The sequence below is a fragment of the Mastomys coucha genome, unplaced genomic scaffold (assembly GCF_008632895.1).
Source record: "Mastomys coucha isolate ucsf_1 unplaced genomic scaffold, UCSF_Mcou_1 pScaffold23, whole genome shotgun sequence".
Lineage (NCBI taxonomy): Eukaryota > Metazoa > Chordata > Mammalia > Rodentia > Muridae > Mastomys > Mastomys coucha.
In genome coordinates, this window is record NW_022196906.1 from 86088129 (window position 1) to 86115503 (window position 27375).

General features: G+C 38.9%; 1 protein-coding gene across 2 annotated transcripts in view; it reads left to right on the forward strand.

Annotated features, from left to right (window-relative positions):
- The window catches only part of LOC116072319 (phospholipid scramblase 1-like), a 54965-nt gene extending 29669 nt beyond the window's left edge, over positions 1–25296 (forward strand). Inside the window, exons 2-9 of one of the 2 annotated variants that reach the window (XR_004111398.1) lie at positions 8373–8592; positions 12549–12591; positions 15643–15863; positions 17199–17360; positions 19256–19417; positions 22588–22653; positions 24112–24340; positions 25127–25296. Coding sequence is in view for 1 of the 2 variants with exons in the window: in XM_031343722.1 (XP_031199582.1) it covers positions 8536–8592; positions 12549–12591; positions 15643–15863; positions 17199–17360; positions 19256–19417; positions 22588–22644 (702 nt within the window). In the remaining variant the exon portion in view is untranslated. The remainder of the gene's footprint in view (positions 1–8372; positions 8593–12548; positions 12592–15642; positions 15864–17198; positions 17361–19255; positions 19418–22587; positions 22654–24111; positions 24341–25126) is intronic. The other variant, XM_031343722.1, reaches the window with a different exon arrangement.
- Positions 25297–27375: the final 2079 nt, after the last annotated feature.

Genomic DNA, 27375 nt, shown 5'->3' on the forward strand with positions numbered 1-27375 from the left:
TTGCAGCCCCTTAGGACGAACAACAATATGAACTAACTAGTACCCTCAGAACTCCCAGGGTCTCAACCGCCTTCATATATTTTAATGTGAAAAAACAAACTTTTTTTCCAAGCATTTGTAACAATAAAATTTGTAATACGAAAATACAATATTGTTGGCTAACTGAAGCATTTTGCTTTTAAATTTTCTGTCACTCGACATAGTCCTATACAACCTGTATGTGTGCATGCATAATACACACATGCATAATTATATGTTCTGTGTATAAAGCTAACCTTGTGTTGTGGTTTAAATGTGAAATGTCTTTCATAGGCTCATCGATTGGAGCACTTGGCAACCAGCAGGTAGAACTGCTTAGGAAGGTTCTGGAATTTTTAGGAGGCAGAGCTTTGCTAGAGGAAGTACATCATTGGGTGGGCTTTGAAATTTGATAGCATGGTCCTACTTACTAGTCTCTCCTCTCTCTCTCTCTCTCTCTCTCTCTCTCTCTCTCTCTCTCTCTCTTATGTGCTAATGAAATGGGATCATTTGGCTCCTTTACCACCAGATTGGTCTCTTACTTATGTTCTTCCTTCAATGACGGACTGTATCCATCTCTGAACCTCTAAGCCAAAATAAACACTTTCTTCCTAAGTTCCCTTTAGTAATGGCATTATATCAAGGATATTTCTGGTAATAGTCCTAGATAATTGTTAGGTTTGGAATTAGGAGGAGGGGAAAGAATGTATGCGCTTATTAGTTATATTCAAATTCTTTCTGTCTTAGCTGGAAAGAGATATCAATCAGAATCTACAGTTAAAATTCTCGTCTCATTCTCAAATCCACATAGTTTTTCCCACCTCCTATAAGTTATGTGGCCACCTTTGTCTGCCACCTGCACAGGTCCTTCGTCCCCTACTGTGATAAACGGCCCAGCAGCAAAGGAGACTTGTGATTTCTGATGGAATGATTTCAACAAAGATGTTTATAAATGTTAAATGTGTATTGGACATGATGGTTCTCTCTCCTAGAATTGCACTTAACTGTTATAAAAAGGGATATGCTAATCAAGTTGTAATGTAAAATTGTGTGTATGTATTAGAGAAATTCTTATTCTTATGGTAAGTTATATAGCATGAATTACTTAACACAATGTAGTGGCTGGTTTTGAGTCAACTTGACACAAGCTAGAGTTATCAGAGAAAGGAGCTTCAGTTAAGGAAATGCTTCCATGAGATCCAGCTGTAAGGCATTTTCTCAATTAGTGATCAAGGGAGAAGGGCCCCACCCTTCTGTGTCCCTTCTGTGTCTTTTTGACATTCCTTTTTTAATTATAAGAATGGGGAAGCAATTGTCTGGTCATGGTTAATTAATTCAACTAAAATACTGTCTGAACATTTCTTCAAATATGTGATGCTATTTCTTGGAATGGATCCATTAAATTAATCACAGTCCTCTAGAAAAAAAGAACAACAGGAAATATGTAGCTAGAGATATGAGCTTTGTCTGGTTAGATGGTTCAGCTTCTAGGTTTTGTGGCGCCAAGTCTAGAGACCTAGGTTTGATCCCTAGGACACACATGCTTAAGGGAGAGAAGTGATTATCAAAAGCTGCCCTCTGAAATTCACATTTGCCCCTTTGTATTTGCCCATGTTCACACATGCACATGACATGCACATGTACACACACATGTGTACAATCAAACACACATTCATGCACATACCCTACGCTAAAAAATAAGTGAATGTAATTTTTCAAAGCTATATAAAGTTACAAATTGTTCTTAGACAAAGTTTGAGAGTGAAACAATTCAAAAGTATAAATCAAAACCACCATATTTTTAAATTCAATCTGAGAGTCAGGGAAACCAGTGACACAGAGTCCATTTTGGGTCTTAAGTGTTGAGGGGCAGGAACATGAAGAGCAGAACACTAATGTTCTAACTCAAGAAAAGCAGCAGAGATTTGTCTTCACTATTAGGCTCTCAGGAGAGTAGAAAAAGCCTACCCACATGAGGTGGGGAAACCTAGTTATTCACTCCACAGATTCAAATACTAATCTCAGTTCAAAATACTTTCTAGACACATCTAGACGTAAGTTTGGTTTGAGCATGCTATGGCCACTTTCAAGTTGACATATAAAATTAACTGCCGTGGAAGTACTCATTGTCAACAAGAAAGTCATATATCTCATTGTAACTATACTTAATTAAAACAAACAAAAAGAAGCCCAAGGTTTTATCACCCAGTCATAAACTAGAGTCATCTGAAATTAGATCCTTAATTAAATTGTCTCAGTGGGGCAGTGGTGGTGCACGCCTTTAATCCCAGCACTTGGGAGGCAGAGGCAGGCGGATTTCTGAGTTTGAGGCCAGCCTGGTCTACACAGTGAGTTCCAGGACAGCTAGGGCTATACAGAGAAACCCTGTCTTAAAAAAAAAAAAATTGTCTCTATTAGATTTGCCTTTGGGTATGTGTGCATTGACTAACTGATTGATTGATGATTGATTGATGGTTGATTAATGATAGATGGGGAGGACGATACAAACCGCTGGAGTTGGTACCAGACACATGTGCCTGAAATGTATAAGAAAGGAAGCAGAGTAGCCAGGTAAAGCAAACCAGTAAGCAGTTTTCCTCCGTGTTTCCTGCCTCGACAAGAGTTCTTACCCTGACTCCCTTCGTGATGGTCTGTGATCAGGATGGGCAGCATAAACAAACAAACCCTTTCTTGCACAGCTTTTCCTGATCACGTTGTTTACCCAGGCAGCAGGAGGAGAGTGGGATGGAGCTTGTTAGCAGAGCCTAGCTGCGATGATCCCGACCAGGCTTTTATGCCTTGGAACGCTTGATGGGAGGATTTGGAGCTTTGGGCTGGAAAAGCCGCTGAGACTTCAGAGCTTGGTGAGCTGTTGTTGAACTTGGATGACAATGCTGCGATCACTACTGATGAAACAGACCTGATCATGAAGTCTCAGAGGAAGGTTTATGAGGCTGTTCTTGTAATAATTTGAAATAAGAATCTGTTGTTTTTGGTAAGCTAAAATGTGATTAACCAAAGACCAGAACAATTGAAGTGAAATGAGAAAACCTCTATTGAGGAACTGCTTTAGTCAAGTTGGCACGTGAGCTTTTCTAAGGGGACATTTATAAACTGCTAACTGATTCGGGGGCCCTAAACAACTATGCTGGGTACAATCCATTGGTAGGTGTGCCTGGGCTATATAATACAGATTGCTGAGCAAGTCAGGAAAAAACAAGTCAATAAGCAACTTTCTTTGATGGTTCCTGCTTGAGATTTTGCTTTGTCTACCATCACTAATGGACTGTGATCATAACATGTGACACACATAAATTCTTTCTTCCCCATTTCTTTCATCATGTTACTTAATCTCAGTGATAGAAAGATAACTAGAACAGTGATAAAATATTTATCCAAGTTCAATGGGAAGTGCGCTGACCCTTCCCTGAGTGTGTAAAGTCCTTCAGTGATTCTTACTCTACCTGATATGCAATAACCTAAGTACTATGACCTCCAATAAAAATGGTTCAACACTGTCATATATAATACATGCATTATAGGTTAAAAGCTAAGAGATTAAGGGAAAAATAGAAAGCATATACACACATACCCCTAACAAAACAAGTTAGACGTAATCATAGCATTACAATATTCTATCATGTGGTCATTACTGGTATTTGTATCTTTGTCTACTTTATATGCCTATTTCCTCTGAAAAGCAACCTAAACGTCAGTTGGTACCAGAACTTATATCCTTTTTATTAAAGTTTCTAGTCGTCGACAAAGTCATTGTACATAGTGACAGCTTTCATAAAGACCATTTTTCATGTATAGCAAATACTTTAATGTACAGCCATATGAATTTTAATTATATATATATGCTATGATTATGTAAAATATAAGAAAATTGTGTGTGTGTGTGTGTGTGTGTGTGTGTGTATTAGCATTTCCTGGAGGCTCCGCCAACAGTTACCTAGCAACAGCCAGGTATGAACATTACACACACACAGACACCTATTTTCTCCCTTGTGTCCCGGGCCAGCCTCTTTCCTTCTTCCTCTCCCTCTTGCTCTCCCTCTCCCTTCCCCCCCTCTCTCTTTCTTCTCTTTCTCTTTCTCTCTCTTTCTTTGTTTTTCTCCTCTCTCTGTCTCTACCCTGTCCTCCAAATCCCAAATAAACTTCCTTTTATATTAAGCCTGTCACATTGCTTGATTGTTCAGCAGAATACCTTGGCAGAGCACGCCTCCACTTTATTATAAAACACAAAGTGTGTGTGTATATGTGTGTGTGTGTGTGTGTGTGTGTGTGGTTTCTCTACAAATACCACTGCCAGCAGAGTAGTGATCAGTGTTAGGCAAGAAGGAAACCCAGTCCACCATGACTCAGTAGCCAGTGCTGGTTAAAGCTTGCTTTTTTATAGTTGTGCATTTTGGGTTTCTTTATTGTAAGGTCATAGATTCTAGAAATGTTGTGAATTTCAGTGAACTTAATGTTAGCTTGCTTAAAACATTACTTTTAATCAAAGTAAAAACTATTAAAACCAGCATTTATACGTGCAAAGACTACTGCAGTATTTAGTATATGAAATATTTTGAATATGCCTTCTATCAGTGTGAAATCACAGCGGCAGTTTGTTCATCATAGTAGAGCACAGCTGCTCAGATGGCCAAGTTAGAACTTTTTCTGCATGTGTATATATGTCAAGTTGTTGGCATGACAGAAGGGACAGATGTTCTTTTGGTATTTTTAAAAACCAATTTGTTGTACATAATCTTTTTTTATTTCTTTTGTGCAAGTCAATTTTTTAAAACTCTTGTGTCTTTAAACTTGTAACTAAATGTCAGGGTTCATCCAGGCAGCAATGACAGAGCAGAGTTCAGCGGTGATGGCACTGAAGGACTTGTTCAGTTCTGCTTTGCCCTGAAAGTGTCATCGATGTGGTTGTGTTAACTTTAGGTGCTGTAGAAATTTTATAATGAGGATAAACACATCACAGCTTCAAAAACTGGGAAAGAGCGAGCCCACATGGCTTATATAAAAGTGAGCTGACAGGAGTGAATATTTGACCGTACAAATATTAGATACAGGGAACCTGGATACCTTCAGAATTATAAGTAAACGTATCAGGCATAAGGCCAGAGCTGGTGTGGACAACATAGGCATCTCTGAAAGGATTTATCAAAAACCATGCATTAAATTAATATTAAAATGTTATAGAATTAAAAAAAACTTCTAGTATCTGATGTAGTTTATTTTAGGCATATTTAAGCATAGGACAGTTTTGAAAAAAAAGTTTCCTGATGATGATTAACTCAATCCATTGTGTTCAACAAAGCTTAAGATGTGATACAATGAAATTGTACAGAGTACAAATGGCCTCCTCCATAAAGGATTTGGTTCTGTTTGAGTGCTCAAGATAAGAGTCTAGGGAGAATGGCTGTGATAAACTAAGGTCTGTGGGAGTCAGGTAAAGCTTGGATCTACTGATAGCACAGAGGTCACCCGGGCTATTGCAAAGTAGATTTGACCTCACCCATAAACTGGGTTCTGTTGACTGAGAAACAATGCTCCAGATAAAGGTCTAGGGAGCAAGAGTCTGAATAAACCTACTAGCCCAGGAGAGTCAGGTGTGGTCTGGCACTGCAGACAGCACAGGTGTCCAGACTATTAACTATCCATCCCCAGGTTGGTGTTCCTTCTTGAATTTCTGCCCCATTGAATCTACTCCCCAAAGGTTCTCAGAAAAATGTGTTAGCATCATATGCCGGCCAACGGCTTCCAAAGTCCTTCTCATGAACGGCATGTGCATGATGATCAAGTTCCAAGGCTAGACTAACTGGAAGAAGATGAGCCCGGACTGGGATTGTGAAGTTCTGGCTTTAATGTCAGATCCTCTCCAGAACCTTCTCAGCGGTAGTTTAGTGCGATTGCTGTGTCTGAGCAGGCGAAGGCAGGTGAAAGATAAGGCTAGAGCCTGGGATTGGACAAAAAAAGAAGGTGGGCTGAGAGTTTTAGACATGAGTACAGAGAGGCAGAGGGACAGAGGGGGAGAAGGAGAGGAGGAGACAAGATGGTACTTATAGGAGAGGAAGAAGAGCCAGAACCACGCAGTCCTGGGAGCCATAAGTACTGGGAATTTCTTAGATAGATGATTAAATAATAAGTAGGGTGCATTTGCCCTATCTAGGTGTGTGGCTTGTATTTATATCAATTGAGTTTTGAGCTCATTGTGTGGTCATTTTGTGGGTTGAGAATTTACTAATATAAATCTGAATGATAAATTACAAGCCTCTAGAATTTTGATTTTACCGGGTTATGGGGATTTGTGACAGCTAACCACAGGGAGGGTGGATAGCTGGGAATGTGAGCAGGATCTGCCACAAGAGAACCACTGCATGGAGACTCTAGTGGCGGGAAAACCATGATATTAGAAATTAGCTGGCACTAGCGTGGATGTATTGTTTTTTTTTTTTATATTGTTCACGCAACAGTTTAGTACAGTGTTTTTCTTTGTTCTGCTTTCTTTTCCTCCCTATAGTATCAAATCTATTGTTCGCTTGCCCCTCCTTGAGCATATATGCTACACCATTTATAGGGTATCATTTCAATTTCTTTTCTTTTTTTTTTTACATTGGGAATTTGAATGCTCTGCATTGTTTATATAAATGGTGTGGTGAACTCACCCTACTCCCCACGTCCACATCTTGCCTGCTAAGCAAACTTAAAGTGAGAACTCCTTACACGGGGCTTCTGGAGGCAAACTGCATCCTGCTGAGAGCTTCCTAACTTCTTTGGACATGTCTCTTGGTGGGTATGCCAAAATCACCTCCCAACAGGAGTTTCCCTCTCTTTACTGTTCGTTCACCATTTCTTCCTACAGCATCTCACAAAGCTCCTCTCTTCCTGGCATTTCCATCCTCATTTAAGCCTTGTGTCTGAGAACTTTATTCTAGGGACATACTCTTTTTCCTGGAAGTTAACTGTAAGGTGCTTAAGCGCAAATTATCTTCTTCATAACTGTTTCTCTTCACTGTACAACAGATACAGTTGTATTACAGATCATCCATAAAAATTCATTTACTTAGAAGGAGTTGACTATAAAACTTGTGCTCATGGGGCATTCGTGTATTTTCTGTTTGCTACTTACTTTTAATGACAAGTGGATTTCCTTTATCTGGGTTCTACTTAAACTCACTACCGATTCTGGTAAATATCAGTGCTGACATATTATGGAACCTAGGAACCGATCTTCTATGAATTATAAAATTAAGCTTGTGAAGCTTTATTGGAGCCATACATATTACTGCATATATGTATGTACTATATACACCTATAATATTTGAAATAGAGAATTATTTTCAAGTGAGCCATTCTGGGCACTTGGGGATTGTGGTGGCATTCCTAACTTTTCCCCATCACAGTCCAGTGCTACCCATCCCATAAGTTGTAGAAAATAGACAAACAACTCCAGCCCTTGACAAATATTCATATAGTGGAAGACAATCACCCGTTCTACACATATAGGACAAGTTATTGTTCAGGACTCCAAGTTATTCTTTTTAGCAGGTTGCTTTGGCCCTAGAAATAGTCGTTCATATTCTTTGCTTTGGTTTTCTCATTAACACTCAAGTCATGCCAAAACCTTCATATAAATAACTTGAATCATCCATGATTTTGTCTCTCAAATTACACATGTCAAGTGCAAATGGTAAGGGTTTTGTGTTAATTTTCTTCCAGGGAGACATGAACAGATGTCTTCTCAGTAGTCATATGTTAGTCTTCGCACCACTAACATATCAGAGTAACAACCACACCAAAGTCTAATTTGAGGATTTTTACAGGACTGTGGGTGAAAGGTTCCATACAGGAGAATGGATGTCTCTGAGGCAACTGCATCATGGGAAAGCTCATCACATCCTGGTTGGTTTGCAATTCACAAAAGGTTCATTCCTACCACTCTCAGCACAACATGGAGACAGCTCAAATGTCAGGAATGTCTCTTCTCCACAGCAATTGATATCTGCTCCTATAATCTTCGGAAGGGCCTTGTAAATCTTGTACAGTTCAGCTTTCTCGGGTTAGTGAGATGTGTTTACTTCTGGAGTCTATAAGTTTCCCTTTTTCCCCCAGATGAGAGTGTTTCAATTTGGGGAGCATTGTTACAGAGCCAAAGGAAAAGTTCTCTGCCATCTTTGCTTACAGCCAGCACCCTCAAAAAGAGTAGATCTTAAATCCCATATACTTCACTGATATAGCTCTAAAAAAAATCACAATCACACATTAATGACCATAGATGCAAGAATTGAAATGTCAACTTATATAGATATAGTAATTCCAAAACATTGGTTGTTCATTTTTTTTTTTCTGTGCAGTAACAAACTATTTGGCTTACTTCTGTTTTGGAAACTTCTGGACATTCTGATTCCTCAGGACTTCAGGCTGGCTGTTCAGTTGTGCAGATGCAGGCCCAGCCTCCTTTATTATCCAAAGTCAACTAGAATCTAACCAGCCAGGTGGACCTACTGTGTGACCCCCATGAATATCAACACCATCTCCCATGAAGTGCCATCTGGATTGGAATATTTACTTCAGGTAAACTCAAATGAATAGAAAATTCATAAACAAGACCATACTTCCATTTTACTTGTGAGTAGGTAATCACAGTTCATTCATACAAGTTAGAGACAGAGAGAAAACTTTTTTTTTTTTTTTGGTAAAGGGTACTTTAAGTGCCACAGGCTAGCCTGCAATTCCTCAGAATCTATTTACTGAAGTGTCCCAAGTGCTGAAATTATTACTTTATCCATAAAACATGGATATATATTCTAAAATTAATCACTCTGATTCATGTGTATTTGTTTTATTTCCAAAGTAAAGTTTGAATGTCTTAGGAAATTGTATTTTCTATTACCTTGGAAAGTGATTTATGATAATGGTCAAACACTGGTATAAACTTAGCACAAGTTTCTAAGATTTTTTATAAGCACAATATATAATATATTCCTTATTAATTTATTATTGAATAATAATAAAATTCTACAAACACTTCTGGTCACATTATTAATCCACCTACTGTCTCTTGACCCACTCCTACCCCCATAAGTATTTCCCACCATCCAAGGCCTCATCCTATTTTCCTGTCTTTGAATGTGTGTGTGTGTGTGTGTGTGTGTATTTTGTTTATTTACAAACCACTGCATGTAAACATGACTATCCTGGGGCATGAGTATTACCCTATCCACAGGTACTAGATACTAAGATACTAGTGGCTAAATCACTAAAGACATTGATTCTTTTTGCTCCTAGCAGTCTAAGAGCAACAATAGTCTTAGGGGTGGGCGCTGAGCCCTGTAAGCCCCTTTATCATCCATGACTAAGAATTTACAAGCTCAGGCTTGTGTAGACCCTATGTAGGGAAACACAGCTGCTATGAGCTCATACCTGTAAGAAAGAATTTTATAGGCCTCATCTTCTAGCTCCTTCTTTCTGCCCCATCTTCTCTGATGTTCCCTGAGCCTTGGAGTGGGAGATACAGGTGTTGTATTTAAGACATACCAAACACTTCTCAGCACCTTGGCCAGTGATGGATCTGCATCAATTCAAGAGTCACTACAAAGAGAAGTAAGCATTTTTGATCAAGACTGAGCACTAGTCTATGTATATAAATATTTTGGAAGCAGTTTGATGATATGACCATTTAGTAAAATGAAAGCACTTGGTTCATCCCCAGTGCCTTTGATTTTCCCAACCATGGGGCTTTGACTAGGTTCCCTCAATTCAAGGTGTGAATTTCCTCATGTTAGACCTCAGATAAGAAAGCATTTGTTTATCTGCATAAGAGCTGTGCCACAATTTCAGCAGCAGGGACATCTTGCCTGATATGTTGGCATTATATAATATACATAGCATACAACTGAAGCTTACAAACTCTTTGAAATCTAGCAGCAAGAAGGAAGCTTCCAGCTCAGCTGAAGTATGATTTCTTTGAGTTCTGCAACCAAAGTGTGTAGGGGTTTCAGCAAGAGACTTGTCATCTACTTTTGGTGGGCAATTAATGAAATTGGCCAAAATCAGTATAGTTTGGGGAGCCTCTGGGAGTTTCTTGGTCAATAATTCCTAGGGAGATGTTCCACATCTGTCACTTGGATTTTAATCTGATAGCACATGGCTTCTGGGATAAGCATTATTTACTCATACATGGTACATCCATTCTAACTTTTACATTTAGACACACATTCTTCATATACACTGTTTTTGTTAATCCTCTCTCCATATCCCATTCTCCCTAATCACTGACCCCCTGTTTAAAACTTGCAAATCTCAAAACTCCCTCACTTTTCATGCATGTATGCTATTTGCTCAGTTTCTGTAAGGGCTTTTCACTACCCACAGCCTTTCCATGCATCTTCTTCCTTTGGGGTTTCTACAGACATTACAATTTAAACAAACACATCTAAAGATTCAAATCTATCTGCATATGAGAGAGAACATATGGCACTTGATTTTCCAAGTTGGAGCTTACTACACTCGCTATATTTTCAAGTTCCATCAATTTACCTTCAAATTTTATCAATTCAATTTTCTTTACAGATGGATAAAATTCCACTGGGTGTATCTTGCGCATTTTCATTGTCCAGCCATGAGATCATCAACATCTAGGCAGATTTCATTTCTTAGCTATTTTGAATAGAGCATCAATGACCATATGTGTGCAGACATCTCTACAGTAAGACATGGAAAGTCCTTTGAGTATACATCCATAAGTGACATAGCTGGGACACATGGAAGTTTTATGTTCAGTCTTTTGCAAAACTTCCAGAATGATTTTCACTGTGTCTGCATTAATTGAAAATTCTGCTCAGAGTGTGAATCAGGAATCATAAGACCTGATGCTCTACAAGTGCTAGAGGGAAATGTAATGATTACGCTTCCACATATGGACATGAGACTTTCTAAATAGGACTCCAGTAGCACAGAAAGTAAGATTGCCAATCAACCAACAGTCTCTCATGAAACTAAATCTTCTTAACTCAAACTGTTAAATGAGAGAAGAGACAGCCCAGGGAAAAAAAGACAATCTTTGCTATCTACACACCTAACAGACGATTAGTGTGTGGAGTATAGAAAGAACTCAAAAAACCCAAACATCAAGAAAACAAAGAACTCAACAAAAAGTGACGCTATAGAATTGAACAGAATTATCAAAGGGAAGAAATGTATGTGATTAGTAAATTCCTTTTAAAAAGTGTTCACTGTCCTTAGATATGAAATGTAGATTAAAATATTTTTTGATATTCTACCACACCATGAGTCATAAAGAAGACAATTGACCACAAAATCTGACATAGATGTGGAGAAAGAGCAGATGCTTATATACAACAGATGCAATTAGGGTTACCTATTCCTTACAGAAACTTTATGATGTAAAAGAACTATAATTATAACCATTTACATAACAGAAAACTATGGTCCATAAAAGTGACCTTAGAGCCAAGGGCCTAAGACTTATGACATGTCATAAGACTTGCCTTCTTAAACTTCATATGTTAATTCTGCATCCTGTGCTCCTTAATCACAATACTGAATATATGGATATATGAATTGGTATTTTAAATATACATTTAATTAATCTTAGACATCAGATTCAGTAAGTGGTACTGAAAAAAATAAATGTACATTCCCTGTGTAGTATGATCTACTATTTACTTGTAATTAATAAAAACTATTTTTATTCACATTGCTTTTATTATTAGACAAATACAATGCTTCGAATACCAACAGTAAGAGAAAAAAAAATTCTGGGTTTTGTAGTACTGCATGTAGTTTACCATAGCACTTTTAAGTTGATACTTCTTTTGTTTCATAAATCGGGTAGGTATAACAAGACTGTACTTTGGTGTTTTCCCAAATCATCATTTGGAGTTCAGTAAATGAATTATCTTATGAATATATACTTGTTTATATTTCTGAAAAATACCTTGATACCTTTTTTAAAGTCAAGGTCAGGCAAGGCATGATGACTCATGCTTTTGTAGTCAGGAGATCAAATCAGGGAAATCATAAGTGTAATGCCCTCAGGGGCTGCATGAGGAAGCCTTGTCTCAAAACCAAACCAAACCAAACAACAAAAACCCAGGAAAAACTACCACAGTAAAAGCCCAGAAATCAGAAAGTGCAGAGAAGTCCTCAGTTACCACAAATAGTGACATCATTTTCAGACGTGCAAAAGGGCCTCTTTAAACAGATAAGAATGTTTTCACATTTCCTAAAAATCATCTAGCAAGAACTTTGCTTTCTCATCTCTATAGATATCTGAAACTAAGCCAAACTGACCTCGTTTCCCCACATTAACAGTAAATCCATTCCATAGATATATTTGCAAATGAAAAAGCTGTAAATACGGTTTTAGTCGACCGACAATTGGGAGAATTTGATACTGATAAGCATTGGTGACAAGCTATAAATCATATTAAATAATGAAAATTATGAACCCCCAGTCTGGTTGAGTGAATTCTCTGAAATTCTCAATTTTCTTTTCACTATGACAGATAGATCACATTCTGATTCATCAGCAGTTTGAGTTTGTGGAAGGTATGTATTTGCCGTATCCATCATATTCCAAGAAAGCCGACGAAAGTAAAGGCGTGCTGAACACCACAAATACAGCGTTCTGGATGACGCAGGGCTTGACTTCTTACAATGCCTTTCCTCATAGTCTTTAAACAAGAACTTTTTTCTGGATATTTTCACTTTTGCCACTTAGGGACCTCTTGGTTGATATTATGATGGCCAGCTGTCCCTGTCACAAACACTAATTTGAAAGATAGTACCTAAAACTTACTTTTCTTCCCCATATCTGCAAATCACTGCATGTTTTACCACACCCTGCCAGGCTTCTTAGCTGTTTTCTGCCAAGCTATGACCAGGGTGAGACTTCTACTGAACCTCAGGCAAAGGTGGTTCAGGTTGCAGTGAATGATCCTTTGGAATTGGGATGGAGATTCTCTGTAAAATCTCCGTTGATGTCCTCACCATGGAATCTAGGTTTTAGAGGGTGCCTCAGCACTTCGGAGCTTAGCATGGGGCCCCCGTTGTATTGGAGTTGCTGAGCAGAATATAAGCCAGGTGCCTACAGAGGTCGCCCTAGGCCCAATGTCTACAGGTACAAAAGGGAACTGAAGAAGCTCCCAGGACATCATAACTGCCACGGGAGGCAGATCATAGGAAGATGTATAAATTACAGCATCTGTTCTTGATCAGAACATGATACAAACTTAATTGATATCGAGAGTATATCTTTTAAATTCATATTCATCTGTTTAGAAAGTTCTTTTCCATTCAAAAGAAATTAGAACATGCATTGTATGGTACACTCCTAGACTTATTTTTTTCTTTTTTTATTGGTTATTTTATTTATTTACATTTCAAATGTTATCCCCCTTTCCTGGTTTTCCCTCTGCAAACTCCTTATCTCATCCTCTCTCCCCTCTGCTTCTATGAGGGTGCTCCCCAATCCACACACCCTCTCACTCCTGCCTCAATGCCCTAGTATTCCTCTTCACTGGAGCATCAAGCCTCCACAGGACCAAGGGGCTCTGCTCCCATTGATGCCAGATAAGGCAATCCTCTGTTACATATCCATTTGCAGCCACGGGGCCCCCATGTGTAATCTTTGATTGGTAGTTTAGTCCCTGGGACCTCTGGAGGGGGGGAGTCTGGTTGATTGATACTGTTGTTCTTCCAATGGAGCTGCAATCCCCTTCAGCTCCTTCAGCCCTTGCCATAACTCCTCCATTGGTATCCCAGAGCTCAGAACAAGATGTTTGGCTGCAAGCATCCAAATCTGTATTGGTCAGATTCTGGCAGAACCTCACAGGAGACAGCTATATCAGGTTCCTGTCAGCAACCACTTCTTGTCATCAGCAATAGTGTCTGGGTTTGCTGTCTGCAGATGGGATGGATCCCTAGGTGGAGCAGTTTCTGGATGGCCTTTCCTTTAGCCTCTGCTCAACTCTTAGTTCCTGCATTTCCTTTTGACAAGAGAAATTCTGAATTAATATCTTTGAGGTGGGTGGGTGGCCCCATCCCTCAACCGGAGGCTATGCCTAGCCACTGGATATGGTCTCTACAGGGTCTGTTTCACCTTTGTGGGTTATTTCGGCTAATGGCTAATGTCCTCCCTGTTGGGTCCTGGAAACCTCTTGGGTCCCTGGTATCTGAGACTTTCTAGTGGCTACTCCTAACTCCCCCTCTTCCACTGCTATACACCTCCTTTCAAATTCCTTACCCTCTGTATTTTCTTAAATGGAAGTGTTTTTAAAATTATAAATAATATAAAAATATGAATATTTCTTTATTCATTTTCATCACCTGAGTTTATGACCAGCATTTTTACTTTTATCTTATTGGAGAATAAATAGATGCTGCATCTATAGATTTTTATTCCTGCATGCCCAGGACTAAAATCTCCAGTCTTATGCATACTATGAAATTATTCAACCACTGTGCTATCTTTAGCCACGGTATAGATTCCTTCATTTTCTTAGTTTTAGTTTTCCAAAGAACTTGAAGGAAACTAGAACTTGAAGGAAACTTGATGCAAGCCTTGTTGATCTCACTTTATAAGTTAAAAGAAGAGACCCAGGTACTTAATTGAGCAGCTATTTGAATTATAGATACTCTCTCAATTAAAAAAGTAATCTTAAAAGTAATTTTTAAAATCTTTGCAAAAATATTTGTGGTGGGTGTTGATACCATTCCAATCTTTAAGAGACTTCTAAGGCTTCTCCAGTCTCATCAAAGGAAAAAAAATGGATTCACAGTGCTTGTCTGTGGGCAAATGTGACTATGAATTGACTCTCTCTGTCTCTGAATGACAGATCGTCAACAATAGCTTTTTGTAAGATGACATCTGACAACCTCTCTGTTTTTAGTATAAAGGGAATACCAGTAAGGCCAGGTTCATTTGGAGCACCTGTGGGATTGTGATATCATGACAAGGCACGGTGAGGAGGTGGTTGAAATATACATATACACACATGCCTGTTGTCCAGGACCAACCTCAGCTCCTCCAAGGTCCCCGGGGGCTCAATACATTGTTGCATCTTACCTTCCACTTTCAACCTCTCCCATTTTTCATGTGTGCTTGGAGAGTAAGTCTCTCCGTTGTTCAAATGCAGCATAAAAGAAAATATGGCTTATAAAACAAAGTCTCAACCCAACTGGTTTACTATAGTAATTCACATAAATTGTAAACTATCACACGTTCTTTAGCCTCTCTATAACACATGGAAACCATGCTAGGGAAGTGGTTGTTTATCTGCATGTCTAGCACTACTGTCTCCACCCCATGCTGCAGTCCCTTTCCTGGGTTAGACCCTAGAGGTATCAAAAAAAGAAAAATGCCTGTTTTGTTTTCCATGTCTCCCAGAGGTACTCAAGTTTTTCTTAGTTTGCTCGCCTCTCCTTTTCTTTTGCCTTTCTTTCCCTTAGACTTGATTATCTATATACCTTCTTTTTTTCCTTTCCTTGTGCTTCTTAGACTATCAGCTAAACTTGGGGTATCTAGATATTATACTCTCTTAGGCTATGTGGAGGATTTTAATGTACCGTTGATTATGAGCTTTTTTTTTTTTCTTTTAGCGATTTTAGGTTTTGAAACTGCGAACCAGTACAAAATCAGTGACCAAGTAGGCCAGAAGGTTTACTACGCCGTGGAAGACTCTAACTTCTTAGCACGCAATTGCTGTGGGGATGCCAGGGCTTTCTCCATGAGGATCCTTAATAACTCAGGTCATGAAGTCATAACTCTACAACGACCACTGCGATGTGATTCTTGTTTCTGCCCCTGCTGCCTCCAGAAGGTCTCTGAAGACTTACCAACCCAGTTTTCAAGATAAATTTATCAAGAATTTTTTTGCTGAGCCATTTATATTTAAAGAAAAAAAAAAAGATCCATGAGCCATGCTTTGGCCTTCATTCAGCTATGTAGGGAGGGATATAAATGACTAAGCTTATGCTCTTGGGTAATCTCTCCTTTATGGATGAGTAACAGCTCAAACAACTGTTTCTCATGTTCACAGGAAGGCCCTTTGGCCAAATCTCTTGTCAGAAATGATCATGACAGGTATGGCCCAAACGAATGGAGCCACATGCCTGAGGATGCCTTCGAAACAGAATGCCTTAACAGAAGAGTTAGGAGAAGAATATATGCATTCATCTCATAATTTATCTGATGATTCGGACACTCCACTAAGGAGCAAGCAGAAAAACATCACCCATATATACATTTTTTATTTCCTCTCTTTCAATAAACACAGTGAGTTGTGTTCTCTGTAAACATTCCCTCAGATGGAGCTGCCCTCAGCTGAAATCCTACTGCCTGTTTTGCATCACTTGTCTTTCAGAGCAGGCACTAGGACATAGAGACTTTATAGGGAAAATAGCCTTTACCTGGATTTCACTTGCCTAGGACCTCGTCTGCCTGTGTACCCCAGTCATTCTGTAACTAATGTCCATAAAGCCTATCTCAAACAGAGAGAACACGAAAACAGATATTTAGGGTTTAATACTGTATTTACTCTACTTTGAGAGAGTAAGTTTATTTGTAAAGTACTCCTTTGTTTTCCATGCCTTTAGGCTACATATAATCTTACAATGCATAGCAATATCTGAGGAGAATGTGTTTGTGTGTTGGGTGAATAAAGTACTACAATTGAGTAGCAGTATAACATGGTCATGAAGCTTGACTGTGAGAAATGATCCCATGTGAGTCTCCTAGTAAATAAATAGCAGGGCCATGAGTCTAGTGTCCAAAGTCCTTTTCTTATACAATATTAGAACTAATAGTTGAAAATGTAGCAGTGATCAGAGTTATGTCCATAGAGATAAGCTACTGTTTATAAACAAGTTTAAGAAAGAAAATTTGTTAATAGACAGTCTTTATAAAGAGATATTAATGTAACATGAAAGCTATCAAGAGTTCAATTTGTCTCTTCTGTACATTAGCTGGAGAATCTGATGCAAGTTAATTCACCTTTTTTGGTATAGTTACCTCCATGAATTAAGAGAAGAAATAGCATTGATCTGATTAAAGGGTATTGTAAATTGGAGCACTGCCTGTCATTCTAAGTAAATGAAGCAACAAATAGATAGTATGACTATAAACATATTTACCAATGTTCTTTTTTCATATGTAGATAGAAGTCCAAGCTCCTCCTGGTATGCCAATCGGTTATGTTATTCAAACCTGGCACCCATTTCGGCCAAAGTTTACAGTTCAAAACGAGGAGAAACAGGACGTTCTAAAAATTATTGGTCCAATCATCATGTGCAACATTGGAGGAAATATAGATTTTGAGGTAACTGATGTGATCATGTTTATTAGATTTTCTTTCCTTATAAATAGAACATGTTTTTACATAAAGCTAAAGTTGTATTAAATGGAGATTTCTGTACAGATATTTTAAAAAAGAAATAACATGGTCAGAGAAATATCTTGTGGTCCAATACAAAGTCAGTGCTTACACTATTAAATAAGAAAAGGTGTGGTCATCTTAAAAATAGCCACAGTTTCTCTATCAACAATTCTTCTCATTGCTATGACCAATAGCCGACAAGAACCATTAAAGGAAGAAACATTTCTATTGGCTTCCAGTTTAAGTGTACAATGCTTTTCAGGCACTGCACACAGCTGCACAGACCAACATGCAAACAGAACAGCCATGTACATGAAATAGAAATAAAAGAAAAAGTTAAAATACAGGTATAGTGCTTACCCCCAATCATGCTTCACCATGATCTCCTTGTTATTTTTATATTGAATTAGTTCATTGGGAAATATGTTTCTACGTTTAGTTCTTGGAGGAATCTTTAAAGCTGAGGGAATTTTTGTCATATAGCTTGCTGATTCTCTTCAAAGATAAGAAAATCAGATAAAAATTAGGCTGATATTTCCACAGAAGGGGCAAAACCACTCTGAAGCTGATGAGGGCTATCCCTTCCTGATAAGCCTTCAGAACTCTGCCTCCATTCTCATGAATTCTTTTCTCCATGTTTACTCTGTCCCAATGCCTGCAGCCCTTGGGAACCATGTAGCTTTTTATTCCTTGTTGTGGATGGCTCTGGGCTGCATGCTCTCCAGGGAAAGGCTGTCTGGAATGAGTCAGTACTCAGGTTGGCTTCTTGTGAACCAATCCCCTAAAGAATAAAGGAGCACTCACTGGGCAAGTAGGAGGGACTTCAGGGTTGGACAGAAAGAGAGGGAGCACAAGGTAAGATGTAGCTGCTAGAGTTTCCTGGTATCGTGGATCCACAAGGATTCAGCGCTGAAGGAATAGGATTTTCGTAAGGCTTACAAGATTAGGTTTTAATATTTGCGCCCAGAGACTGAGTTACCATTGTTTCTGAACTAAGTTTGTGTTGTGTTTTCCTTCACACGGCTCCTCATCTGGGTTCAAGAGAGAAAGGTACAGCAGCAAAGAAAGCATGGGTTTGCCAGATGTGCACCACAAAGGCCATGGGGGATTTGAAGCATAAGGTAGCAGCCTGCCAGTGGGAACTTAGCGAGCTGAGTGGAGAAGTTTTGGAGCTGAGTCAGAGCCTCCATGAGATAAAAACAGATTGGCCATTGCCTGCCAGTGCATGGCCACCCAGGATGCCAGGGCAGAGGCACAAGCGCAGGAAAGTGCTTGTTCTATCTTCTTAAAAATATTTCCCACAACAATTCTTCTCTTAGAATCCAGTTACATGTACATAAAGCCTTGCCTCCATTGACCTACAAATCTAGTCACAGACACGGGCAGTTCTAAGAAAATGTAGGTAATGCAGAGAAAATGCAAGAGATCTTACAAGGCATGTATGTAAAATGCTCTGAGCAAGTGTGTGTGTGGGAGTATATTAAATATGCACCAAAAGACATATACTAGTATGTGTTAAAATAGATGAAGTATGTAAGAAGGCATCTAGATATATGTAAATTTATTTCTATTTTCAGAAACAATAACAGAAATATTAAGCTGGCCTACAGTTTACTTTTGGGGAACATGCGAGGACAGTGGGGAAACACTGTGAAAATTTCATATACAATGACCCAAATTCATATTTTATGCAGCAACCTTTCCAATGTTCAGTCACACGAGGGCACACCAATCTGAATGGAGTATTTGTCTCCTGTTATTTAAACCATATTCACTGTTATTTTTCTAGAACTTTTTAAGCTCCTCCTCTTGTTCTTTGATTTTTGTTTCCAATTCAGATCAAATCTCTTGATGAAGCGTTCGTGGTTGGCAGGATTTCCAAGCACTGGTCTGGTTTTCTGAAGGAGATGCTGACAGATGTAGACAGTTTTGGGATCCAGTTCCCTTTAGACCTTGATGTAAAGATAAAGGCAGTGATGCTTGGTGCTTGTTTCCTCATAGTAAGTCTGCTCTTTGTGACTTTGATTTTGGATGGAGTCTCCAGAAACATCTGGAGACAACTTGGAAAACTGTACACTTAAAGATCTCCTCCAAAGGAGGAAGTGAGGAAGATGGAGACTGAATATAACCAAATTGCATCATATACATGTATGAAACACTCAAAGTAAAAATAAGAGTACGTTCTTAATTCCCAGGTTTGATGAGGAGGTGACACTGAGCCCTAGCTCTGAGGTTATCTTGGATCCTTCCAATACTTTGGATTTACAGGGGACATAGTTTCTATCAAAAAATCACATACAGTTTCAAATGAAATGATACAAAGCTCATCTGTGGAGAGGGTCTGACTTCACAAAGCAAAATGTTACATTGAGACTTTGTTTCGTTTTGTTTTTTCAAGACAGGGTTTCTCTGTATAGCCCTGGGTGTCCTGGAACTCACTCTGTAGACCAGGCTGGCCTCGAACTCAGAAATCCGCCTGCCTCTGCCTCCCAAGTGCTGGGATTAAAGGCGTGCGCCACCACCACCCGGCACATTGAGACTTTGGAGAATTGATACTTGTATGTAATAAAACTTGCTGAAATATAATATTTTTATGTTGACATAATTTTTAATTAAGTAATTTAATACAATGAAGAGCAATAATCAGTAAAACATGTATTCAATCAAGTCCCTAGATCTACAGGAAATATTTGGGATAAAGCAGTGGCCCTAGGATTTTTTCAGGCCTCACATTAAGTTTCAAACTCAGAACCTGAAGTGTGTTGAACATCCAGAAAATTCTATCATAACATCAAAGTTGAAGTCTACAGTGACAGATGTGTGGTTTCCAACATTACTTCTACATTAGAAATACTTGGGCAATTCAAGTCCTCCAATATCCCAATATTCTTTCATTGTGCTCCAGGACTTGGAGCAGCACAGTGCATTGTATGGGGAATAAAATCTGAAAAAAAAAATAAAAATAAAAAACATTAAAAGACAAAAGGTGTATCCTTACAACTAAAGGACACATATCCTTCAACAACAAAAATGTCAATAAAAATAAAAATAAAATGAAGGGGCAGAAAGACCTTGAAGTTATCAACTTAATGGGGTTTGTAGACTCACTATCAACTTAGTCAAACCTTGTGTCATTCAAGCAAATGTGACTACTGACTGGCTATACAATGCTAAAACAAATTATTGAAATTCTGATGCAATAATGGTATGGCTTTAAGTTTAATGAAGTGGCTATATCTCAGAAGGAACATGCCATGGGATGCTGGCTAATTTTTTGTCATTTTGACACAGGCTAGAGTCATTTTGGAAGAGGGAACTTCCACTGTGAAATGCCCCCACTAGCTGGCCTCTGGTAGAGCCTTTTAGTTTTTGATTGTGGAATAATATGGGAGGGCCCACATACTAGGGACAGTGCCACCCCTGGACTGGTTGCCCTGGGTTCTATAAGAGGGCAGAATAAGCCATGACAAGCTAGTAAACAACACTCCTCCATGGCTTCTGCCTCAGCTCCTGCCCACAGCTCCCTGGTGTGTTTGAGTTTCTGTGTTGATTTTCCTCAGTGATAGTCTATGATGTAGAACTGTAAACTGAAATAAACCCTTCTTTAAGTTGTTTTAGATCATGATATTTTATTACAAAAATGGTAACCCTAACTAAGACAAGAGGTCCTTCATCTTTGCATATACATACATACACACACATATGTATGTATACACACACACACACTTATATGTATATATATATATATATATACATATATATGTATATATTGTTTTTTCCTTGAGACCTAGTATCCCTTTATAGTCTAAACTGCCCTCAGAGTCACGGCAATCCTCCTGTCTGAGTCTCCCAAGTGCTAGAATTGCAAGTATCTAGTGCATCTAGGTGAGATTTTTCTTAATATTTGTTCTTCAATAATGAAAGCAAAGTAAGAGATCTAGGAAATGAGATCATAGCTCAGCCAAACATAGTCATGCTACTAATTATAAAACAAAACCAGGAGTTACTAGGACTTTAGGATGCTAGTCTTGCAAATTTCAGATATGATAACTAATCTTTTAATTAAAGCTTCAATATTTCAACACTTTTATTTACCTCAATTGACTAATATTCTGTATATACATTTTTGGGGTTTCACATAATATCTTAATACAAGTATATGTTATAAGATGATCAAATACAAGTAACTGACATATCCATAGACTGAAGGATTACCTTTATTTTGTAGTGTAAATATTTATAATTTACTCTTTTGGCAGTTTTAGAATATGCAATGCAGTGGTATATCTCCAGTCACAGTGCCATTTGAGAATTGCACTAATAAATCTTTAGAGTCTTTGATAAAAGTCTTGGTCCCTCGACCCAATTTCCAACCTCAGGCTCAGGCACTACAATTCTATTCTCCTTGCTTAGAATGATGAGCTCAACATTATTGCCATCCATATGTGAGAGTACTATATTGTATTTTTCCCCCTCTGGCTTATTTCAAGTTACATACTATATTCCAGGTCAATCCATCTTTTTGTTTATAAAAAAGTTTTATTGTTATGAATGCACAGTATCTCATTTGTAGCATACACATACCACTTTCCCTTTGCTTTTGGCTTATTTTGTGGAGGGTCTGGATTTTGGTTATTGTTTGATGTCTTGTTTGTCTGTTTGCTTTGAGAAAGAGTCTCACTATGTAGACCAGTGTGGCTTCCAACTCAAAACTCTACTGCCTCCCACTCCTGAGCTTCCTGAGTTTTCATAATTTGAAAAGTGAAGTGTCTTAGTTAGGATTCCCATTGATGTGAAGAGACACCATGACCAAAGCAACTCTAATAAAGGACAATATTTAATTGAGACTAGCTTACAGGTTCAGAGATTCAGTCCATTGTCATCAAGACAAAAAGCATGGCAGCATCCAGGCATGCATGGCGCTGGAGAAGCTAGAATTCTACATTTTGTTCTGAAGGGAAACTGGAAAAGACTGGCCTCTAGGCAGATAGGAGGAGGATCTCAAAGCCCAACTCTACAGTGACACCCTTCCTCCAATGAGACCACATGTACTCCAACAAGGCCACACCTCCCAGTAGTGCCATTCCCTAGGCCAAGCATATTTAAACCTCCACCCAAGGCTATACTTTTATTGCTGGAAATTGATTTTGCTATTTTTCTTCTGGTTTAGGACTTCATGTTTTTTGAAAGCAGTAGAAGCCACAGACCAAAAATACGATTATGGTAATGAATCAATGTAAGTGTCCTCAGAAAATGTGAAATGGGAACATTGATTGAAACTGAAAGGAAGCATGGTCTTTCATTGAAATCACCTCTCTGGAATTAAACTAGGATATGTAACTCCATTGATGTGTGATTGGTTTTCCCAGTTATTATAGTTTGTTTCCTAGCTCACCAGCTTATAGATGCTTTTATATATTGTAGTGAATATTCACTTCTTTTTTAATTAATTATTTTATTTGTTTTTATTTCAACTGATATCCCACTTCCTGGTTACCCCTCCACCAACACCCTGCCATCCCATTGCTCCTCTCCCCTCCCCTTCTTATTAGGGAAAATGAACATAAGAGTTTGAAACTTTTCTGTTCCAGTTCTGGTCCTGACATTAAAAAAAAACACCACTTCACAAAAAGGTGATTCTTTACCTGATTCTGTAGCTTCCAAGTTCTATGGTGGTCCTTGTGCCTCAATGTACTAATTGGCAGTACCAAAATTTTAATTAGTAATGGTATCAAGTTTTAAGGTCTACATAAGGACTGAGGATCCATGTATGAGCAAGTTTTCAAACTAAAATCATAGCAGAAAACAAGAGACAGTCATCTTCACTGTGAAGACAGGAATTGGCTTAGGACAATACAGAAAATTTTGGATGGGTAGGATTTCTGTTTTTTGGTTTTACATTTACATCAAATTCACTCTGAATTCTGGGGCACACACTGAATCTCCTTTCAAGGGAAAGTGAGCTTCCTGTGCTGGTGCAATGACATTCCTTCCTTATCTTGAGCACCTACAATCGTGAATGCCGTGGAGCAGGGAGGGTAAAATCCAGAACACACTGCACGTCATTACAACATCGGGCTTGAACAGGACGCTTAGTTTAAGAGATAAAGGTGGAACTAGAGTGCTGACCTTAGGCAACCAGCCACCATGCTCTGACTGTATGACCACCCGCTGTCCCACCGTTAAGTTCTTCAGCTGCTTGCCTTCTATGTATGTGTAGTTAAAAAGTTCTCTATAAACTTAACCTATGATGGAGATCGACTGCTTGCCTGTTTGTGGCAGTGTTTTTGCCTTGTGATATGTTAACATGGTAAAGTTATTCTACCTCAGTAATCAACAAAATCATTGTATTCAACACATGGGCAGGCATACACGCAGAAAATACTAGGATAGAATTCAATGTCTGAAGAGACACTATAACCAAGGCAACTTATTCAGGAAAGCATTTAACTGGGGGCTTGTTTACAGTTTCAGAGGGCAAGTGCATGACCATCATGGCAAAGAGCATGGAAGCGTGCGGGCATAGTGCTGGAACACTAAGAACTTACGTGTGACCCACAAGCAGGAGACAGAGAGGAAAATTAGGCTTGGCTTGGGCTTTTTGAAACCGGAAAGCCCACATGATGACATGCCACTTCCAACAAGTTCTTCCAACCACATTCTCTAATGAGGTCATACTTCCCAATTCTTCTAGGTATTACAAAGACTGTGAAAAAAAGCATTCAAATATATGAAACTATGAAGGCCAGCATCATGCAAACCACCACAAAGTCTTATTGAAAACATTCATATACCAATCAGTGAATAGTCAAGATTTGCACTGCACAATAGCTTTGAAATGGAGATAAGTTGCTGTCCAAAAGAAGTGGGAAGGCACCATCAGTTGACCCTATAGTTTGCAGGCTAGCTTACCATCATTACAGGTAAGGATGGTGAGGATTGGAATAGCTGTAGCACCTTGCTGGCCACATTATGAAGGTCAGACTGTATATAGAGAGCAATCCAGGATTTGGTGGAGAATGGAAAAGAACATGCTGGCCAAATGTCTTGACTTCAAAAGCAGAAACCAAGACATTTACAAAGACGTTTCATGTTCTCTGAGGAAAACTGGGTTGATCCTCTGGGTATTGTGTTGTTTTTTTCAGCATAGATTCGTGTAGCTCAGACAGACTTTGAACTCCCTATGTAGTCAAAAATGACATTAAACTCCTTATTTACCTACTTCTTCCTCCCAAATTCCAGGATCCTAGGCATGTGCTACTACACCCAGTTTTATTCAGTGTTGAAAATTGATTCCAGGGCTATTTGCATGTAGGCAAGCATGGGACCAATTGAGCCAGATCTCCATCCCTTCTTGATATTCAGGAAACCCAACATAACAATTCTATAGGTCTTTAACTACCCTGCTATGCAATATGCATCCACCTTCACTCCTCCCTTCTCAGCAAAGTGAATACCCTACTAAAGCCTTACTCATCACACCCAGAGATGCTTAAGTGTTACCTTGACCCTATTTCATCCATGGTCTGGACTTCCTTTCTGGGAGTTTCTGTAGTAGAAAGTCCAATGCTAATGCTTCTAAAGCCTCACCTCCAGGCTCAGCACTTTCATTAGTTTGGTAGGCACCAGCATGTCCATCTCAGCTAAGAGTTTCTCTGTAACGTGGTCAATATCTCACAGTGATGTGAAGTTTCCTTTATTCCTTAAAGGTAGATGTGTGGCACATGCGCTGAAATCACTTTATCCTTCAAATCTGCAAGGTGAACCGATGACGCAGGCCACGAATACACATCTTCAAAATAGCCAGGCCCATTTACAAGAAGATAGGAAATTAGCAGTTGTTTAATTTAAATGTCAATAAAAACATCTTTAAAGCATGTATGTGTTGCAGCATTTTTCTCTCTCCAGTCACACTGGGGCCCATGATTGGATGGGATTAGAGAGGTGGAGCTAGAAGTTTAGGAGTGAGAAAGGTCAGGGAGCAGGAGAGAAGCAGAGAAAATCATCATGGATGCAGATGAAAAGGAGGATGATCCAGACCCCTCGTAGTTCTAAATAGCCACAAGTAGTTAAGGTTTTCAAAAGGTTTAAACATTGTCTTTATTCATGTGGCTCTGAAATTATTGTATTGGCATCTTGTAAATTGTGATCTTATTGATATATAAACTGAATGATTAGTTGACTGAATAATTAAGCCTTAAGCGTCATGTTTCAAAAGCCAGGCGGTGGTGGCGCACGCCTTTAATCCTAGCACTTGGGAGGCAGAGGCAGGCGGATTTCCGAGTTCGAGGCCAGCCTGGTCTACAGAGTGAGTACCAGGACAGCCAGGACTACAGAGAGAAACCCTGTCTGTTTCTACCAGGTAACTAGGTGCTAGATGACTGATTGTGAGGTGTGTGGAGCATTACATATAAGCGAGATGATCTTGCTAGCTGGAGCCTGCTGGGCCATAATGATGTTGCCAGCCGGTACCAGCGGGCCAGGAGAGATTGCGGGGTGATTTCTTTTTTAATATATTCCTGAAACATGTATGCATTATTTGAGATAAATTATCTTATTTATGTGTCAATATTTTGTTGTAAGATCAAAGTCCAGGTATGGACAGCTCTCTTGTCTTTTCCATTTTACATAAAGGCACACTTTCTCTTTTTAAATGTGTGTGTGTGTCTTCAGGGCAGGGAGAGGTGGATACAAATATGCTAGGTTGCACATGTAGAGGGCAATTGTCTTCTTCCCTCATGTGTTGTAGGGATCCAATTTGGGTTGTCAGGCATGCAAAATGAAAGCACTCTTACCTGATGAACTATGCCGTGCACCCAAGGCGCACATTTTATAAATGCATTCTTGAATCTCGCTCAGGACTATGCTCTGCTGTCTGCTTCTGTTATTTCCATTGAATGACACATGATGAGAGAACGGTTTTAGTATAAGGAGCAGATAAAATTTATCACAGAGTGATACAAGGCACTGTTAAGGATGAAGGGTGCAGTGAACAAAGGGACCTTTGTAAATAACATACCCATGAAAAATGGTCAGAGAGCGAGGGAGGGGCCAACTTACATTTCAGACAGGCTTTATTCTATTCCTAAACTCTCTAGACTGCATAATTTTCCTGAAGAGTGGTTTTCTGTCTAGGTGATTTAAAGGCCTATTTAGAGTAAAAAAAAAAAAAAAATTAAGAGATGGTCACACATAGTGCAGAGCGGCTTCAAGCTGTGCAGTCAAGAGTGGCTTTGAAATCCTGATCTTTGCTTCCCCACCACCTGAATGTTTGTTCCATGAGCAAGAAGATGTTTGGCCTGAGAACCCAAATAAGAAACTCAAAGACTGTTTAATAACCAAAGAGCATTTGCTGGCTACTATAAAGACCACTTGTAACTCTCTTCAACTAGAAGACTTTATTTTCTATTTCCCAGAAGTTTCAGTCATAGTGGATTTCATAGAGAAAAAGGAGTCTCAGTTAACGGAGTATTAGTTCACAACAGCAAAATGAGCCCTTCCAAAGGCTTTGCATGAAGTGACCATACTGGGTCATGCTCCATCTATGAGGCCAGACCTGAATTCTCAAGCAACACCTACCTCCTCTTTATTTCCTCATTTGCCATGTGTACATATTTGTATGAATCCACACCCACATATAATCTGACACATATGCAAAATTATTAAAATCATTGTGCAGTTTCAACAATTTAAACATAAGACTTATCCAAGTATTATGTAACATACACAAGTGACATCTGAAATGCTTTAAAAAATAATTTACTTAACAAATACTGGATAGTCTACTTTCCCAAAGCTTTATATTAACTCATATGGTATCTATGGATAATAAATGATTGCTCTGGGCAGGAAATCTTCTTGGCTATCTGCTTCCATGGTTTATTTCAAACCTACTCCCCCTGGAAAGCAAAGCACATAAAGAAATGATTTTACACACACACACACACAGAGAGAGAGA